We start from the raw sequence: 18,520 nt of genomic DNA, 5'->3' as shown, positions 1-18,520 counted from the left end.
GTGTGTGTGTGTGTGTGTGTGTGTGTGTGTGTGTGTGTGTGTGTGTGTGTACCTGTTCCATGTGTTCAGTGTGTGTTGCAGGCTGAGTTCAGAGCTGATGCTCGGTGAAGCTGAGCTCGCTGTGGAGGAGCACCTCTGAGACACCAGCTCAAACAGGAAGTCACACATATCAGGAGTGCTGACTTCCATCTCGTACACAAGCTCCTGCACACGCACACGTACACAGATTAAACATCACTTTTGATTACATTTTTTTTTTGTTGGCTCACTTGTGTTGAATGAATTTAAAACCACATGATCACACTTCAGAGATACACACACAGTGTACACACCTGTAATCTGGACAGGATGTCTGGAAGACAGCTTCCTGTTTCTGATACTGTGTGATGCAGCTTTTCCGAGCTCTGCTCACTGTCAACACAATATTTGTGACAAAGGGTGTTTGTAGATTTTTATTTCAAATATTGCTTTTAAAATATGAACACTTCTCTTAATAAGCATTGCACTATACATTTTTATAAATGTCAACTGAATTAACCTGTAAGCATATGTAGTAAATATGAATTAACAGTAACAATCTCCAGATGTGTCCATGATAACAGCTTATGTAACATCCATCCAGCTACAGTACAAGTGGTTTGTTGGCTTTTACTCGGAGTAAATTCAATGAGCTGCTTTGTTGTTTTCTGAGATTGATTTTAACCCTACAGACTGCATCAATATACAGTTCTTATGTGCACTTTCTACAAAGTCTGAGCACTTGAACTTGGATTACATTGGTGTTGGGTAATATGGTGATACACTGTGAGACAAAAGACAAAAGTATTTTATCTCTGGGTGTATTAGGCCATTGTGGGCAATGTTGATGAAGTACAATGAGTACATATTGTCTGGTATTTAATTTGCTGGATTAGCGACAAGATACCATGGTAGAGTATTTTATCCATATTACCCACCCCTGGAGTGGAAAAGAAAATCTATTACAACTTGTCTATTATAAGTTTGTATGTATGTATTTAAGTTCCTTAGTGTGTGCATTAACAGTGCTGATTACGTTTACACCAACCTTAACTGCTGATCCATGATGGCACTGAGGAGGTGAGAGCAGAGGCTCTTCATGTCTCCTCCACAGCCTCCCTCCTCCTCTGGACAAGACAGGTAGAGCTCCAGACATGCCCACTGCTGGTACTCCTGCCTGCAACACACACACACACAGTCACTATTCCCTCTATTTCAACTGTATGTCAAAGGGCACAGTATGAGCGTGTGTGTTTTCTTACCGTTCTGGGTCAGACAAAGCGTCTTCACTTCTCTGCACTTTGAGCTCATGAGACAGCCATTCTGTGAAGGACAACTGGACAAATATAACAAAAGTTACTGTTTTTTTCTGTACAACACAGCCAAGACTTGATCCACAACAGGGAAGGAGTTCAGGAGACTCCATCCTACCTGATACTCTAGTGTGTATTGTAGCTGACAGAAAGCAGGGTGTCTCCACAGACACCAAGCAGTCTTCCTCCAGGTGCTGTTGCTGTGTGTGGCGCTGCTCCACAGGCCGAGGCTGCTCTCCTCCTTATATTCACCCAGTGGACCATCAGCAGGAGTCCTTCTGGCTTCAGGTAACAGTCTTGGGATGAGGTACAGAAGCTACACATACACACACAGTTCTATGTAAAATTAAAGTCAAATCAAAATCAAAGGACCTGGAGAGGAGGCAAGATGGTAGAAACAATGCTCAAGGATGTAAATATTTCCCTATAGACCTTTTATGACATGTCTGACATTATAGCATGTGATATTTTCATGTAACACACTGCATCGAGCCAATTTAATGATGAGTAACAGAAACTGATACCTTCTTGTAGAGGCTGCTGGAGATGTAGTCCTGCTGTTGTTGAGGCAGTGAGTCTCCTCTGCAGATACCGTAACACACAGCCGCCACACACAACCTGAACAACAACAACATCCAGAAAATAACATTATAACAAGATGATCGTGATAATATTCTGTTGGTAAAATGCTACAAGTAACCTCACCTGACACAGAAGAGCATGTTATTGTGTGTGCTGCAGACCAGCGCTGAGCTAAGAGCCTCTACGATGGGGACTGGCTTGGGAAGAATGGGAGGAACCAGCTGGACCAAAGGACTGTGGGACATGGAGGCGTTGAGGTGGACCACAAATGCTGCCAGGCCGAGCAAGTGGGTGGCACTCAGCGATGACCCCTTTGGACAGAGGAGGTTTGTAAAACTGATGAGAGAATGTACTGATGTGAGTGCCATGGAGAAGTAAAGAGGTGAAGTGAGAATGATGTTTGGAATGATATTATCAGAGAAAGTTAAACAAAAGAAATATTGGACTCTAAGTTTGTACCTGACCCACCATGCTATATCCTTTAAAAATCTATTTGTTTTGTATGTATTACATGAACTTTATACTGGACTACATAAGATTTGGGCAGCTTCAGTTTCCTCTATCATGTCTGTATCCAAGTGCAGGTTCCCAGGATGCCCCTACTATCCTTAGGGGTTCAATTAGTGAAGCTTTATTTTGAAAGTCCATTATTTCCAAATAAGTTCTTAAAAGTTTCCTGTAAAGCACAATGTAATTTGGTACTATGTATAGGAAAAATAGAGACAAAGTTCTGTTATTTTATTAAGTTGTGTTGAATATAAAGCAGTAGTTGACTTCCAGAGGAATTTCATGCTCCATTTTAAAGTAAATATTAATTTATTATGGAAACTGTATTCTCCTTACATGTTGAATTGTAAAGAATTTCCTGTGGAGAAAGTGGCCATTTTTATATGTTCAGTGGACCTGCTGTGCACTGACTAACAGACTTTCTAGGTTGTGCTAGCTTAACATTTAATTGAAGTTAATTACTGGTAATGAGAAGTGTACCAATTACGTAGGTCTTTCCAGGAACATTACACGGAAATTATTGGGAATTTACAGACCAGTAAAATACAAAATTAGTTTTCTCTGACAAAGGCAACTGAAATACAAACAATTAGGCAGTTAAAGATTCAGACAGATACAGAGAGAAGTGTGTATGAACAGTGAATTGTGTACCTGGTTGTGAAATAGGTGCCAAAGTCTGTGTACGAGGCTGCAGAGGAGCTGTGTGTTACCAAGCAGTATGCTGACAAACTTTGAAGCCCACAGGTTTTGTCTGGAGACAAAAAAAAGACCTGGTCAACTTTTCAATTCCTGTCAATAATCAAATTCTTGTTGTTTTTTTTCATTATTTTTAAGACTTTTACTCACTTGTTAGGAGGGTTTGCTTGGGAAGCGTCTAACATGCACTGGCAGAAGTTTCTCAGGATCATATTGACGACCTGAAGATGTGAGGGAGAGATACATTAAGCTGATACAGCAAGATACACAATATAAAACATGACAACAAGGAAGACGATGAACTTTGTCAGTGCGTACTTTAACGTGGGGCTCCACAGACAGAAGTGTGTCTGTGTGAAGCTTGATGACTGTCTGTCCAATCAGCTCATCAGGACGAAGGGGGAAGATGACGCTCAGAGTGTGAGAGATCCTGGACAGCTGTGCCGACATCTCTGAGGACACATGACCAACACGACAGGTTGAGGGATTCAAACAGACAGTGTTAGTCAGGGATGTGCTACATGACTGAACTCACTGTAGAAAGACTCAATGTCCCACACTTTCACAGTTTGGTTGTTTCTTGTATCTTTTGAGGATTATTTTTTGGCATTTTTTGGTTTTATTTGATTGTTTACAGTAAAGGCAGACAGGAGGCTTGTGGATTTTGTCCCCCATCACTTCCATTGAAAGCGCTTTAGGAAGAGATCTCTTAATGACCAGTATGAACAGGACGAATGATTACAGGAAGCAAAAACGGTTTCAATGTTCATGGACATTGGACATCCAATTATTGTTTAAAGACTGACTTGAAAAAATGGGAACATATCCTTTAATGACTGAGTACATAGAACTCAACAACCAGTTGGATTTGGGAAAGTAAACATGAGGCTGGAGACATGATTCTCTATATCATAGAAGATGTTCCTCTTTGCATAACACCAAATCATGGACTACGCATAAACATACACACTCCAGAACACTAAGCGTGCATGTGTCTTTGTGGATATGTGTGTGAGGTACTGTATCTATCATGGGCTTACCTCCTTCATCTGCATCAACAACCAGCTTTCTGAATTCCTGCAGCTGAACATGTAAGACCTCCTGAGGATCATCACAAGTGTCCACACACACCTCACTCTCTGTGAACACAACACAGTGTTAACTTGTCTGTACCTTTGTCATAATAATAAGCGAGAGAGAATCACTGGATGACTTCAAATTGTCAAATATTTTTATCACTGTGTTACATAACCTGTTAAACTACAAAGACAAAATAAAAACAGATCTCTTCAGGTTCAAAAATGTACTGAACTGTTTTAGTGTAGATGATATTCTGTTACATAAATGATGTTCATGGTCAGTGTAGGAGGAATGAGCGTTATGAAGATACCCACTATTCTGCTGTCTCTGTCTCTGGCAGGACTCCACATAAGATGAATACTGTGCAGCAGGGATCTTATCTGCTCTGAATACACAAAAACAACAGTAGTGTTAGCTTTGGACAGTTCTAATTTATAATTAATTATAAATCTGAATGGACTTATTCTAATAAAATATTTCTTTCATTTTTTCAAAAAGTTCTGTTTATTCTGAAAAAAGATATTTGCAACATGCATATTTGAAGCTATTAAGAGACTTTGAGAGGTACATAAGTAGAAATACGCCAAACACAGTTTTTGGGTTAACAATATAAATGTTGTTATAAGGCGCACAAACACTACTAAAAATGAAAACTGAAGCAAAGCACTGGATCCAAAGAGTTACATTACGTCCAGCCCACAAGCCTCAGATAAGAACTCACTTTTTCAGAGCTTCTATGAAACTCATCCGAACATCTGCCTTCACAGGAAGCTGTAATTGAAAGAGAGATAAACTGAAATTTAAGCATGTGATGTGAAGATCAAAAGGTCTGTAATAACAGATAGCAAGATAACACAGGAATTCCCCACAGATAAAAGAAACCCTTCCTAAACATGAAACTAAAACATAATTTGTAAATCAAGTATTAGGCAACCTAAGCAGCTCTTGTCTGTCTGAATGTGTAGATCAAGCCGAGAACAACAGTGAAGTGAAGTGAAGTGAAGTGAAGTGAAGTTACTCACCACTCTTGGCGTCAGCAGAGCAGGAAGAAATCGTGTGAGAAAATACGGCCTCCGGAAAATACTGTGAGAGGACAAGAGTGTCAATAACCTGTCGTTTCATGTCTCTGTCTAGTTGCAATTTTACATCTACATAAATCAGTAAATGGCAGGTAAAACAGAATATTATGAAAAACCTGTTACACATCTTAATGCTCTCATATACAGTGATGTACTTCATGGATTTGCTGCAGGTGAGCTGTTAATCTGAGTACCTGGCCTCCATGACTGTGGCAGAGATTCTTCCTGTGCTCTCAAACAGAGACACCGCCTTCTCCACGTCCTGGACAGCCTGACACTGAGGCTACACACACACACACACACACACACACACACACACACACACACACACACAATAATATTAATCTTATACTTATACAGCATAACAATAGTAAAGTGATGCCATTTTTTTGATTTTCTTTTTCTGAGTTTTTACATGTTTGGTTGCTGGATTGTTTGATCCATAATTTCCATTTTCCTCTGAAAGCATCAACAGTCAGCTTTCAAATACTGCCACATGATCTATATCACGGTATTCAATCAAAAATGTTGTGATATTTGACTTTGTCAATGCTTTTCAACCCTATAAAAAGCACACACATGGATTTTTCAGAACCTTTGCCACTAAATCAAAAGGTGTCACTACACAAACAAACCACTAGGTGTCACTATTACCTGCACTGTTGCTCCACCTGCACCAGAAACCTCTTCATACAGACCCATGTCCTCCACTGACTCCTGCATGTATGTACACACACACACACACACACACACACACACACACACACACACACACACACACACACACGTGGATTCAAGTAGACATCATAAAACATTAGGGAGGACTCTATAACAACAGGTTTTATTGGATTTTAAGACTGTCATCATTCATGTTATTCTTATATTGTTTCAATATGAACATTTTTAAATAATGCAGTATTCATGTTTTGATGGTAAATAACTAAATGCAGCAGCATTAGTTTTTGAGGTGTAAATCTAACCTTGAGGTCAGCCAGCCTGGTCTTGGCCAGAGAGACGTACTCCATCAGGAGGCTGCGGTGTTTCACAGGTACATATGGTGGGTGGAGGATGTGAATCTACCGGGAGAAAATGTCAGTGAGGTGATAAAAATCAGAGCTGGATTGTTGCTCTGAGTTCAGAGTTTTCTTAGCACACGCTGCAGACTGTATTCACAGAGGTGAAGTAGGTGTGAAGTCAAATTCTCACGCAGGTTTTCTCAAGTATTATACTTCAAACATTTATCATCCCCTACATACACTACAGTTTTTCCATTTATGTATATTGACTACATTTAGTAATGCAACTGTTAAAACATGTTTCAAATCACATATTCTCTGCAATCTGTATGTGAATCCCTTCTGTATCCTGCTATCATTTCTTGTTCAAGTATTCAATTTGCCCATGAGGAGAAAGATATAAGCAGGAGGTCACCTTTAAGTACTGTGCAGGTTCAAAGGGCACCAGGTCAGACAGGAACTTCAACAGGAACACCAGAGATTTCTTACTGGTCGCATGGCAGCTACTGCCACCACCAAAAGACATCTGAAAAAGCAGAAACGGAAGAAACTGCTAGTAAAATAATGTCCATGGGAAGACTTTTTGTGTTTTAAGGTGCCATATGTTAGCAGCACAAAGCAGTGTTGGCCATACAGAATGAGGCTGGAAATATTTTATATTTTTCTTATCAACAAATCCAGGACAAGACTGAAACCAATAATAAATTGTTCCTACAAACAAGTATTGTGAGTCTAACCAGAGTCTGATATATCTTGTTCTTCTGTGCTGTAGAGTTTCATTGTGTTAAAACACATCAATGTAACACACTATGACATGTTCCTTCAGATGAACACATCTTTGTTTTTGGTCTTTTCATGGGATTTGATGACAATAAGAAATATGTACACTGTAGAATACCGCCAGCCTTGTCCTTTACAAGACCATCTTTGGTTAGAACCCTGGTGTTGAGAAACTGCTATGAGACCTTGAACCAGTCGCTGTAGGAAGGGAAGATGCCGGGTCCCTCCAGCGCCCCCTGTCGAGCCAGCAGGAAGGCAGTTATCATGTTCTCCAAGTCATAGCCTTCAAACGCAGAGCTCAGCAGTCTGGACAGCAGCTCTGACAGAGGCAGAAGAAGAGAAAACATTCAAGTTTTGTTACCAGTTATTTACTTATTCATTATTAAAGCTCTTTTAAATATGTTAGCAGGGTTAAGAGGGCGACCACACTAATTTTGCAAATGAGCACTAGAGATTTATCTGCCAGCGGCGTAGCTGTAGGGATGGCAATGACGGCCTGACAGTCAGTCCAACACTTTGGTCCAGACTGAAATATCCCGACAACTATTATGAATTGCTATGACATTTTATACAAACATTCATGATCCCCAGAGGATGAATCCTACTGATTCTGGTGATCCTCTGACTTTTCCTCCAGAGCCACTATGAGGTTGACGTTTGTGGTTAGGACTGAGATATACAACTATCTGATGGATTGCCATGAAATTTACAAGAGATATTTATTTTCCTCGAAGATACATTGTAATGACTTGTCCTCTAGCGCCACTAGTGGGTCAAAGTTTTCACTTATGCTGAGAAATATCTCAACACTAAATTTAGTACAAATACCTGCAAAACCAATGACTAGTCTCGTTAATGTATTTTAAAAATCAACTTTTTAATTGACAAATGGTGACTCTTGTTGTCAAGTAATATTATCTAGTGTAAATTTTCTAAATCTATTTTGATTCAGAAATAAGTTAAAAAAAAAAAAAAAAACGACACTCATATTCAAGATGTGTGCAGGTAATGACTCACTGCAAGAACTTTTTTTTACAACTTTCAGGCATAAAAAGAGAATTCAGCTTCTATACTAGATGTAGCCTGATATGATGGTTTGCAAGCCATCTATAATCAGATCACATAGAAGTAAAATGGTATTTTTAATATTATTACCAGTATGCTGGTTTTAAATGAAATAAAAAAAAAATTCTCCATCAAAATAGTCAAATGTATTGTCATCACAAAATATTGGCATTTTGACATTTTAATCCAGTAAAACCGGTATCAGTAAATCCCGTGTTTACCTTTAAGGCTGGGCTCGGCACAGGGGTTGTAAATCAGCAGAGTGGAGAGGAAGCACAGGATGTGTTTCCAGTTGACCTCATGGGTTTCCAAAACCTGCTGCAGGTGACGCAGCAGCTGCTCTACACTGAAGATCACAGCCAACTTTTTCAGAAACACAGCAACAATACAGATGAATCGCTGTTAGTTCACCTGATACAGACCTCATCCTCCAGAGATGTGAAGGTGCTAAATCAGTATCTCAATATAAGATGGGTCTTTTTGCTAGCTCTAGAATATAGCAGCTGACTGACAGACTGATGTGCACAAGCTTTGCAATAAAGAACATTATAAACAATAAATCAATATACTTAATACAGTCTTCCCAATGGGCTCAAGGCCACACACTTGATGTTTGAAGTGATTTGACTGCTGTTCCATCCATCTACAGCTTAAAATACAGGAATGGTACACTGTGTTCGCTTAATTGTAATGCTATGAAATAGAAGCATAACATAACAAGGATATAAACAGTCAGCTACTTGCAGAGACATGAAAACAACAGTCATCTGTCAGTCAGAATATTACAGATGGTCGTGAGATTCAGAGGTGGGAGTGACAGACTTGGAACGGGAGATATTTTTCAAGAATGAACAAAGCAGTGTATAAACACCCACGTTAACAGGTAAAAAGATATTTTAATCTTCAGCTAAATTATGTATGAAGGCTTACCAACCCAGTTTATAGTCATAAACAACTTTTAAAGACAAGAAACATTTACCTTACGGAAAAGAAAGGTCAGCAACCGACAGGCTTTTGCAAAGGTCCACTCATTCTGCAGAGTGATGGCATCTGACACTGAGGAATGTGGTTTTCATTTGTTTAACTAAGAGTTGGGTTTCAAGTATGAATGGTATTATGAAAAAAATTTAAAAACGGCCTGTTACTTGTCTTTACCTGTAAGTCGAGGCTTGTAAGTGAGAGTCTGTGTGAGGGAGTGTGTGAAGAAACGCTGAAGGGCTTCTGGGGACACTGAAGCTCCACACAATGAAGCATCAAATAGCTGACACCTGTACAAAACACAACACAGGGTAGAAGAGTGACAAACAAATACATCTAATATCATTCATTTTCTCAGTGTTTTTGGAGGGGTTCTTTTGTGACCAACTTTTTAGTGTATTTTTGATCAGCTTTACACCTTTCAAACAGAACGACACATGCATATATTGATACAACCAAATCACAGGAAAACAAAAAGAAAAGAAAGAAAAAAAAAACGTCCACCCACACAGTCAAACCCACCCTTCTTGCCACTTTGCAATTCGTAGGAACTTGACATTTCTCTATACATTATGCAATACATAGTCACTGTATACCTTTCAGATACATTTTAGATACAGGAAAAACTAAATCAGCAGCAACTGCCTCATCAATCAGAGACACACGCAACATTTCTAAAGCTAAAAGATGTCCACTGTTTAATATATACATTTTTAGGGGCTTTCCATGTTATAATAATGATTTTCTTAGCTGCACTCAGGTCAGAATTCACATATTTTCAAAGCCACTGACCCTCTCACTGTGTGTTCACTATAGAGGATAAAGCATGAGATACCATGTCAAAAACATGGGGATAAAAATGTGTTTTTGTACAGAAACAGCACAGTTAACCTTCGTGCTATCTACCACAGTGTCTCAAGTTTAATCACAGGAGGAACAGTAAACTTCACAGTCCATGTTTTAAAGTACTGGACTCCCTCTTCTGGCAGTGAGAGTAAAGGGGGGCATGCAGCACGCTCTCATGCACACCCCAAATGACAGGCACACAGAGAGTGCAGGTTAAAACTGATGTGTTGTGACAGTCCACCAGCCCAAAAACATATTTTTTGACGGTCCACCGGCCCACTGGGATTTGTCTCAGTATGCCCGTTGGCCAGAACACCACTGGCCGTAACCTACTGTTGCAGCTGTAAAACGGTGGATAAATTGTTTTGAGCGTCATACAACCCTGGTGAAATGACTCGTTTCACTATCAGAATTTGATCCATTTGGTCCGATAACATTTAGAAAGTCTAGAAGAGCCACACAATTAACAGTCAAACAGGAAGCGCAGGAATGTCGCCCCCAAAGTCAGATTAAAAAACTTCCTATACTGTTAAAATACAGAGAGATTTATCTGGCGGTGATAGGCTTAATCAGCATTTGTGAACTCGTTTAGCAAAGTTCCGCACTGCAGGTTTAATTTACATACTGTATATGTCTCTGCAACTGTGAAGGGACGTGCACAGCGCTGTTGGTTCAGTGGCTGCTTTCTTGCAATACCTCCACATACAAATGAACAGCTCACTGCTGCAGACAGAATCAAGAGGCCGTGACTCAGTGTGTGAAGCATGCAGACCGAGCCGAGAGACAGTTACAGTCACTGTTACACTGATTTAAGCAAACGTGGTCTGTTCTTAGGTGCCAGGTGCACTGCTTCAGCATTTCATGACCAGACAAGCAGCAGGAATTTTCACACTCCAGTGTCAAGAGTTTGCTGAGAACAGTGCAGCAAGAAAGAAAATTATTCAGTCAGCTGTAGTCCTGGATGAAGGTGTTCAGAAAAGTGTAAAACCTGTTCAAGCTATCACACAGAAAATCGTGTGGGGAAACTTATCACCTGCAGGACCCTTAATGAATTTAAGTGGGCATGTGATCAAAACTGGACAGTTAAAGAGTGTACGAGCATCAGTTGGCCCCACAAAATCCAGGTTTTTGTTGTACCATAACAATGGCAGGTTAACAGTCTAAGTCATTGGTTGCATCATTACACATCATATCTTGACCAAACACATAATCTGGTCAAAAAGAGTTTGTACCATTTCAAAGGCTGCTCCAAAGAAATGCAGAAATCTTTTGCTCACATTTGGACATAATCCAAAACTGAGTAAATTCCCATAAAACAGGTTTACACGAAGTACAGTTTTTAAAACAAAAATCAAAATCGATTCCATATCGTCTTCTCCTTTTTCAAAATCTAGTGCCTACATTACCCACAAAGCACCTCGACTGCCAACAGATGAGACAGAGATTTAGGGGTGTTATGCGAGTAGTGGCTAATGTAGCCTCGAGCCGCTAGCCTTAGGCAACTTCTTTTTAACTCCACACCCAAACAGTTTTTTCATTTTCAAACTTGTGGCCTTCAGCCCCAACCTACACTGACTCAAGTGACATCAGTTGAGTCAGTTTATCATATTTCAGCTCTACACAACTTTTTGCACATATGCAGAAGTATTCCCCAACACCTGTAACTAGACTCTGATGTGTTAAGAGTTCCCCTTTAGTTTTGCTTTGTTTGATGCTCATTTGGGGAGGAAAAACAGGTTGACCCACAAACCTCAGGTGCTCTGAGGGCCTGACCGTCATGAGCTTCATGCATCCTTCAAAGCCCCTGGATTGAGACGCAGCTCATGTTTCCATCCTGCCTGGAGTAAACCACGCAGACTGGGGAATTGTAAGGAATGTTTTCTTGGTACAAACTTACAGATCTCTATCCATCTCTATGTCACTGTCAAGTGACAGAGATGTGGTGAGTGTCCAGCCCTTTGAATCCAGACATCAAAGAACAGTTTCAAATCCAGTAGTCAAAGAGCCAGGTCACCAAACCAGCTTTAAATACCAACGTTGGAAAGAATTGTTTCTGGTTCTATGCATATCATAAATGGAAATCTTTGTACTCAGCTTGCTCAGACATAAAGGTTAATGAGACAAATAAAAACAAAGCACCATAGCTCAGCTCCTGCGCCAGCAGACTGCAGCATCAAACTCTTGTCCACAGTGTCCAGAAGCCCTGAGAGGAAAACCGGTAAAACAATGAAATGTTAAAAAGCAAGACAAAAAAAGTTCTAAAATAATACTGGAAACGTCTTAACAGTTAAAGAAGTAGAAAATAACTTTGTGGGGCAAGAGGTGTGAATCAAAGTCACTGAATATTTCATCAGCACAAGACAAAGTAAGTGGGACAGCGATATGCAGACTCACAGAAGAGCATGTCGTCCAGTACTGAGCAGCAGAGCAGGGAGATCCTCCTGTCTGCAGCTGCTGGATCATGACTCAGCTGGAAGCCTGTTCCCACCAAGACTCCAAGCACAGCTGAAATACAAGGAGACATTTTATCCAATATTATTTGTTTTTCTTTTTAGTCGCAGTGAGAACACCTAACCCTGACAGTGTTAGTGATTGGCTCTGCTGTAGAAGCAAGGAACGGGTATGAAGAACTACTAAAATCACAATGACATGATCAGTAAAGTAATGTAGAAACAAAACTCTGGAGAAATCGGCTTGATGACGTAGAATTTTAGCTCACGTTACACATAATCTTTCCTCTTTAAGTTTAATAAGAGAAAAGGTTTAGATGACCAACAAGTGGGTGAACGTGTTTTTAATGTTGGCAGAGAGTTCATGGTGTTATTTCAGGTTTGGCCGTCTCACTGATTTGTGTGAAATGTGTGAAACAGGAATCAGCTGAGTAAATCTGTCAAGGTGGCGAATAAAATCATTAAATAATTGGTGAGCAGCTGCCTTCCTTGTCAGACATGTTTCACCAGCAAATCACAAAGAAAGCTATCTAACATCTAACATAGCAAATCTTGACCGTCTTCTCTTTAAGGATTTTGACTGATGCCACCATTTGTGATTTTGAAATATCTCAACAACTGTTGTATGGATTGCCATGTAATTTGGTGCACACATTCATGTCTCCCTCAGGATGAATCATAACATCAGTAACCCCCTGACTTTTCTTCTAGTGTCACCACCAGGACACAATTTCTATTTGTCCAATCATCAATACCTAATAAAATCCCCATCAGCCTCAGCTGTACTTTAGTGTTCGTGATAATAGGCTAATGTTAGCATGCTAACACACTAAACTAAGATTGTGACCTTAGTATCAGAATTAGCATTAATACTGTCATTGTGACCACATTAGCATTTAGCTCAACGCACTGCTGCAGCAAAGTACATCCTCACAGAGCTGCTGGAGACTCTTGTTATCATATGAACCTTTTATTGTATTCTGTCTTGCGTGTATAGTATCACTTCTTTTATATCTTCATTTGTCTCATCACCTTATTGTGTTTTTATTGTGTTAATGTTTTTAGGTTTTTACACTGCCTTGTTGCACAAGGATTTCAGAGGGAACCTAAACTGCTCTGACTTCAGGACATTTAGCTAGTGTCCTGACTGACTGATCGGGTTAAATTCTCTCAAAACTGAAGTAGTTTTTGTGTGTAAGGTCTAGATGATGAACAGCTTTAAGTCCTGTTTGTTGATGACTGACTGAGCTCATGTCTCCCATGAAGCCCAACTAAAACCAGATCAGTGAGAGAGAGCCGTGTCCTTACTTGACAACACTTTCAGTTGAACTTGTTGGGCTTCCTTTTCTCCCGGTGGAGGTGTCCAACCGCACAGAGCCTTCAACTGAGACACCAGCCACAACCTCACGCCTTCATCACTGAAAGGAGAGAAAGCAACAAGAAGCCATAACTGAATGGGGGGTTTAAGTTCATCTCCTGTAGGTGTCAGTCATGCTTTTAACTGTCACTCTACTCAAACTCTGAGTGACCTGGTTATTCCTTTTTTGTGTGGAGCTTATATGTGAGTGTTTTTTTTTAAAAATTGAAGTCAGCGTACAATTCAAAGATGGCTCTTACTACATCCACAGAGGGGCACTGTAGCAACAAAAAGTGTCTGTGTCTTATGTTGAGAATTCTGCAAATAATCAAGTTATTGATGTGAAAGAAAGTGTAACGAAACTGTATCTTAGGGAAGTAAATAATTGTCATGACAATTTGAATTTTCTAAGCAACTGAAAAGCAAATTGTTAAATGTAATAACTACTAAAATTCAGAAAGAAAATTAAAGTTTCCAGGATTTGAGTCATCTTCGCTCTCTGAACTTGTCTGTCTTGGGTCATGTGACTGAGAATGTAACGTGATAGGACAGAGGTCTGATCGATCCCAAATAGCCCAAATTTGAATTTTTCATCTTGAACTTTGTTGTCTGAATTTAACCAGTTCAATTTGAGCACAATGATTTTTTTGACTTGACTTGAATTATCAGATTCAAAAATGATCTGTTGAATATGAGCAACATGAATAACTTTTGGAATATTGGACACTTGAATTTGGTAGTATTTAAATTTCAGTCTTGTGTGTTCAGTTGCCTTCAAGCCTGCCTTTGCCTCCATAGAGTTTGTAGGAGTAAAAATAGTGGTTTGAAAGCTGTGGTTTATTGTTTTTTTTCTGAACTCACTTCTCTGCCCCGTCCCAGCTGCATGATATCAAGCCCTGTATGCTCAGAACTAGCTCCACAGCAGCTGACCAGCCCTGAGAAAATAAAACCAACAAAAACTGATGTTTCTTACCTCTCTAAAATGTGCTTTAGAGTGAGAATGTTGCAAAAGTGAAGATGGTACACCACTTCCAGTTGCGGTAGCGTCTGTAAAAACACCACATTAGTTATTTAATTTACTACATCTGTTTGATTAAGTAAGAAAGTCAAACTTGTATGTGCACACAACTGAAAACATACTTTCCTCTGGTTTTCTTTTTATTGCAGTGTTAAGATATTTCATCTAAGTAACACATTAAAGTTGAGGAATGTTAAGGAAATTGCCTTTTATTGCAGTTTAGACCAAATGCAATAAAGGGAGTGAAACCTCTGCAAACATAGTTTCTGTTTTTTCACCTTAATACTTTTGATATAGCTAAAATAATAAATGTGTTTTCATTTTTTATAGGCATCATGTACAGTATTTACAGTGAATTATAACACACATACATACATACCTGACCCCTCCTGTACTCCTGCCAGAGCAGCTTGGGGCAGAGGGCTCCTTGTGACAGCAGTTCTCTGCTGGACTCCAGCAGGACACACAGCTGGACCTGAACAGGACAGTCAGACCAGGAATGACACTTACACCAAAGATTTTTTATATTTGCTTTCTATACTCTGATCAAGAATCCTGCAGTAAAGAAGAGCAAACTCAGGGTGGAGACTTTACTGGCTGCCACTGTAGCTGAAGAAAGTTAAACCACATGTAACAATCTGCCGACGGATCTGCGGCACAGATGTGATGAAGCAAACATTTGCAATATGCAGAACTAGTAGAACAGCAAAGGTTTGCAAAGGGGGAAGAACAGGAAAAAACAGCAAGTCACTGTGAATGTGACACACTGTATCAAAAAAGTAAAAAGGCACACATACATAACACTATATAAGTATAGCAAGAAGGCACACAACAAATATAGCAAGCCATACAAAAGCACACACAAACAGCATCAAACCAATCACAGACATCTCTGAACAGGTGTGATAAACTGTGATAAACAATGTGATAAACTGAGGCAACTTAAGTGGGACACCTTTTATTAAAAAAAAAGTTTAGTAGCTAGAGTGAAACTAATATGGGTTTCCGAAAGCCAATACTGATATTGCAGATTGAAGATGCTGATAGATATGAGACTTTTTTTGCTTTCGTTAGTTTTCTTTTGTTGGACACGAACAGGAAATGCACTGATTTTTTCCTGAAATTCAGTGGAAGAATATGCTTTAGCATCTAAATCACATGTGGTACAAAGAGATGATGTCGCACTGACTCACTCTACACACAAACACGTTGATGAGGTGGCTGCTAAAACCTCAGATGTCTCTGTAGATTTACAAAAACTCTCCACAGTCAACAACCTGTGAATGAATGCATCTTTTTTTAGATTTGCATGCGGTTTCTGACTGAACGCTCACCTTGGAGTATGCCACAAAAACTGCAACATCAAATCCAGCCCAGAGGAAGAGACACCTGCACACTGTCTTCACTTGCAAGTGAAGACAGTGTGCAGGTGTCCCTTCCTCTTTTTAGTACGTGACTACTCCACCAACGCAACTGTCACAAAGACTACACAGGTGTGCAAGAGATTTTTGATGAAATGTAATTTCTTTAAAATACAGGTGTTCAGTATTACATCAACTGTGTGGGTGTACAATGCTCTGGAGCAGAACGGTAGGATACAAGGACTCTTAACTGAAAACCAGTTTCATCCTGCTGTCAGATACTCACTCTCTGAGAGGAAGTGAGCAGCTCTCTCCTCTTGTCCTCTTCTTCCTCCTCTTCCTCAGTTCCAGTGATCTCCGTCAGTCTCTCCAGCACCATTTTCACTGACAGCGCTGCCAGCGGGACACCCAGCTGTGCAGCCTGACGCCTCAACTCACACACTGTCAACAGAAAACCAAACATACCAAAGTTCATAGCCTTTACTTTATGTCACATCAGGTGACTGTCATGAGGTACAGCTGATGTTTTCTTCCATAAGTCTCTTTTGTTGTGTATAGTTGTCCAGAAGACAAATGTTATGTGATTTTGTTGATGATTTTAAGATTCAATGTCAGATTTCTGAGTAACCAAACACTGCTCTCAACTGCAGTAGCACACGATTATAACAAAACTTTACCCAAGATGCTCAGTTCATTTTTTAATAGTTTTGCAGCTGTGTGTTTTGTGATGAATGTGTGAGCAGCAGATCTGTCTAGGCCCGAGCATGTCACTTGTTCTGCCATTTTGAAGCACAGAGGCTTGTTTTCTCAAACACTAACCCAGGAGTGAACCTGCAATGGTTGATGGGATGCCTTTAGACCCTGCTGGCTTCTGCCCTCCAGTCTCAGTGCAGAAAATATTGGATGGATTTGGATTCTACAAAAAAATACATGAAAGAAATATCAGTAACCACAGAAAAAACACATGTAGCAGAGGTCTACTCCTGAGGAAAACTAAATCTTTAAAAGCCACTTTTCATCGTAGGATACACGTATAATTCACTCTAAAGCACTTATTAAATTATTTACTTATTAACACTTATAAAATTTCAACTTTTGCCAAAACAATACTGTGCCATTTTGTGGGTTTTGTACTAAAGCAACCTTTCTTTGAGCCATACAGCAATGCAAAAGATTTTCCAGCCAATCAGATGGCATAGTGTTCAGGCAGTACAATGCAAGTAGAAGCATTTGTATTTCACTATTTAATACATTTAAAGGCACATTTACTGCTAATCATATCTAACATTCGTTACAATGTCAGTTGTTTGTCTCTTCCCAGTCCATAGAGTAAGTATAAAATGTCATTATTACAATGACTTAGTGTTTTCTCATTGGTTGTGTGACCCAGTATTTCTCTCGTCATCCTGAGGTCCACTCACTCACCCCGACCTCCCTGAGCAGACTGCAGAGGTTCTGCTGCTGCTCCAACAGCTGGATCGCTGCCTCCTGCAGCCGCTGACCATCTCCCTGCTTCGGCCTCTTCACCACACGACCAGCTGCGGATACAGCAGCAGAAGAAGATATTAACATGCTTTACAAAAGTTCACACTGAAATGCTTTTGAAAGGGTTAAACACTTTCAATACTGTATAATACACTGATTGCCAATCAGTATAGAAATTGGACATTGTTATTTTTTTGTCAGCTAGATGTAAAATGTTAAACTTTAACTTTAACTTAAAACATGATTAGGTATATGACATAACATTTACATTTGGTGGGTTATAAATGCGGATGGTTCTCTATTATTTAAAAAACTGGCAACTTATGCTAATAGGCGAAGGTGGTTGACTTAACGCCATAATAAATCAGTAACGTTGAAAACTTGAGTCAGTACTTACAGAGACAACACAGAAACACTCATAATTGTGTATATTTCTGAAGATTGTTGTGTTGTTATTCTGTGTAAATACACTGAGAGCCACTAAACCAGCGTCACATACTTTGTGTAAACACACTTGGCCAATAAAGATGATTCTGATAATGACATAAAAAGGGACAACTAGGATATTAACCTAAGTTTAACATTTTCTTAAGATGTATTTTCTGTATTATGTATACTGCTGATGCTCATGCATAATAACGTTAACTCGGTCCAGCTGTCAACTCACCGAGGAGACTCGACACAGTCCTTTTCTGAGAGACCGACTCACACGAAGCACTCAGGGACATTTTACTTTGGCTGAATGTTTAAACCCCTTTCGAGAGAACTTAGTACTATTTAGCCTGGCGCTAAATGACCGCCTTCATCCTCTGCTTCTTCAATCTGTTGCGACACTGTTTTGGTTCTTCCTCTCCTCCATGTTTTCCCCTTCGCGCTCTTCTCTCTCATT

General features: G+C 39.7%; 1 protein-coding gene across 1 annotated transcript in view; it reads right to left on the bottom strand.

The window, feature by feature from the left end:
* The window catches only part of LOC137182647 (Fanconi anemia group A protein), a 23,160-nt gene extending 4,640 nt beyond the window's left edge, over positions 1 to 18,520 (bottom strand). The window contains exons 1-31 of the mRNA XM_067589005.1: positions 18,299 to 18,520; positions 17,572 to 17,684; positions 16,966 to 17,062; positions 16,433 to 16,587; positions 15,165 to 15,260; positions 14,741 to 14,814; positions 13,719 to 13,828; positions 12,355 to 12,465; positions 12,100 to 12,163; positions 9,292 to 9,404; positions 9,116 to 9,192; positions 8,358 to 8,499; positions 7,257 to 7,390; positions 6,707 to 6,817; positions 6,256 to 6,351; positions 5,930 to 5,992; positions 5,470 to 5,558; positions 5,219 to 5,279; positions 4,918 to 4,967; positions 4,511 to 4,581; positions 4,157 to 4,255; positions 3,435 to 3,568; positions 3,267 to 3,337; positions 3,072 to 3,171; positions 2,037 to 2,224; positions 1,856 to 1,949; positions 1,450 to 1,647; positions 1,281 to 1,354; positions 1,067 to 1,195; positions 333 to 411; positions 53 to 204 (exon numbers count right to left, since the gene is read on the bottom strand). Coding sequence (XP_067445106.1) covers positions 53 to 204; positions 333 to 411; positions 1,067 to 1,195; positions 1,281 to 1,354; positions 1,450 to 1,647; positions 1,856 to 1,949; positions 2,037 to 2,224; positions 3,072 to 3,171; positions 3,267 to 3,337; positions 3,435 to 3,568; positions 4,157 to 4,255; positions 4,511 to 4,581; positions 4,918 to 4,967; positions 5,219 to 5,279; positions 5,470 to 5,558; positions 5,930 to 5,992; positions 6,256 to 6,351; positions 6,707 to 6,817; positions 7,257 to 7,390; positions 8,358 to 8,499; positions 9,116 to 9,192; positions 9,292 to 9,404; positions 12,100 to 12,163; positions 12,355 to 12,465; positions 13,719 to 13,828; positions 14,741 to 14,814; positions 15,165 to 15,260; positions 16,433 to 16,587; positions 16,966 to 17,062; positions 17,572 to 17,684; positions 18,299 to 18,359 — 3,206 coding nt within the window. The 5' untranslated portion in view covers positions 18,360 to 18,520. The remainder of the gene's footprint in view (positions 1 to 52; positions 205 to 332; positions 412 to 1,066; positions 1,196 to 1,280; positions 1,355 to 1,449; positions 1,648 to 1,855; positions 1,950 to 2,036; positions 2,225 to 3,071; positions 3,172 to 3,266; positions 3,338 to 3,434; positions 3,569 to 4,156; positions 4,256 to 4,510; positions 4,582 to 4,917; positions 4,968 to 5,218; positions 5,280 to 5,469; positions 5,559 to 5,929; positions 5,993 to 6,255; positions 6,352 to 6,706; positions 6,818 to 7,256; positions 7,391 to 8,357; positions 8,500 to 9,115; positions 9,193 to 9,291; positions 9,405 to 12,099; positions 12,164 to 12,354; positions 12,466 to 13,718; positions 13,829 to 14,740; positions 14,815 to 15,164; positions 15,261 to 16,432; positions 16,588 to 16,965; positions 17,063 to 17,571; positions 17,685 to 18,298) is intronic.

The sequence above is a fragment of the Thunnus thynnus genome, chromosome 5 (assembly GCF_963924715.1).
Source record: "Thunnus thynnus chromosome 5, fThuThy2.1, whole genome shotgun sequence".
Taxonomy (NCBI): Eukaryota; Metazoa; Chordata; class Actinopteri; order Scombriformes; family Scombridae; genus Thunnus; species Thunnus thynnus.
The sequence above is the reverse complement of the archived record's forward strand: the minus strand, read 5'-3'. Positions and strand labels throughout refer to the sequence as shown.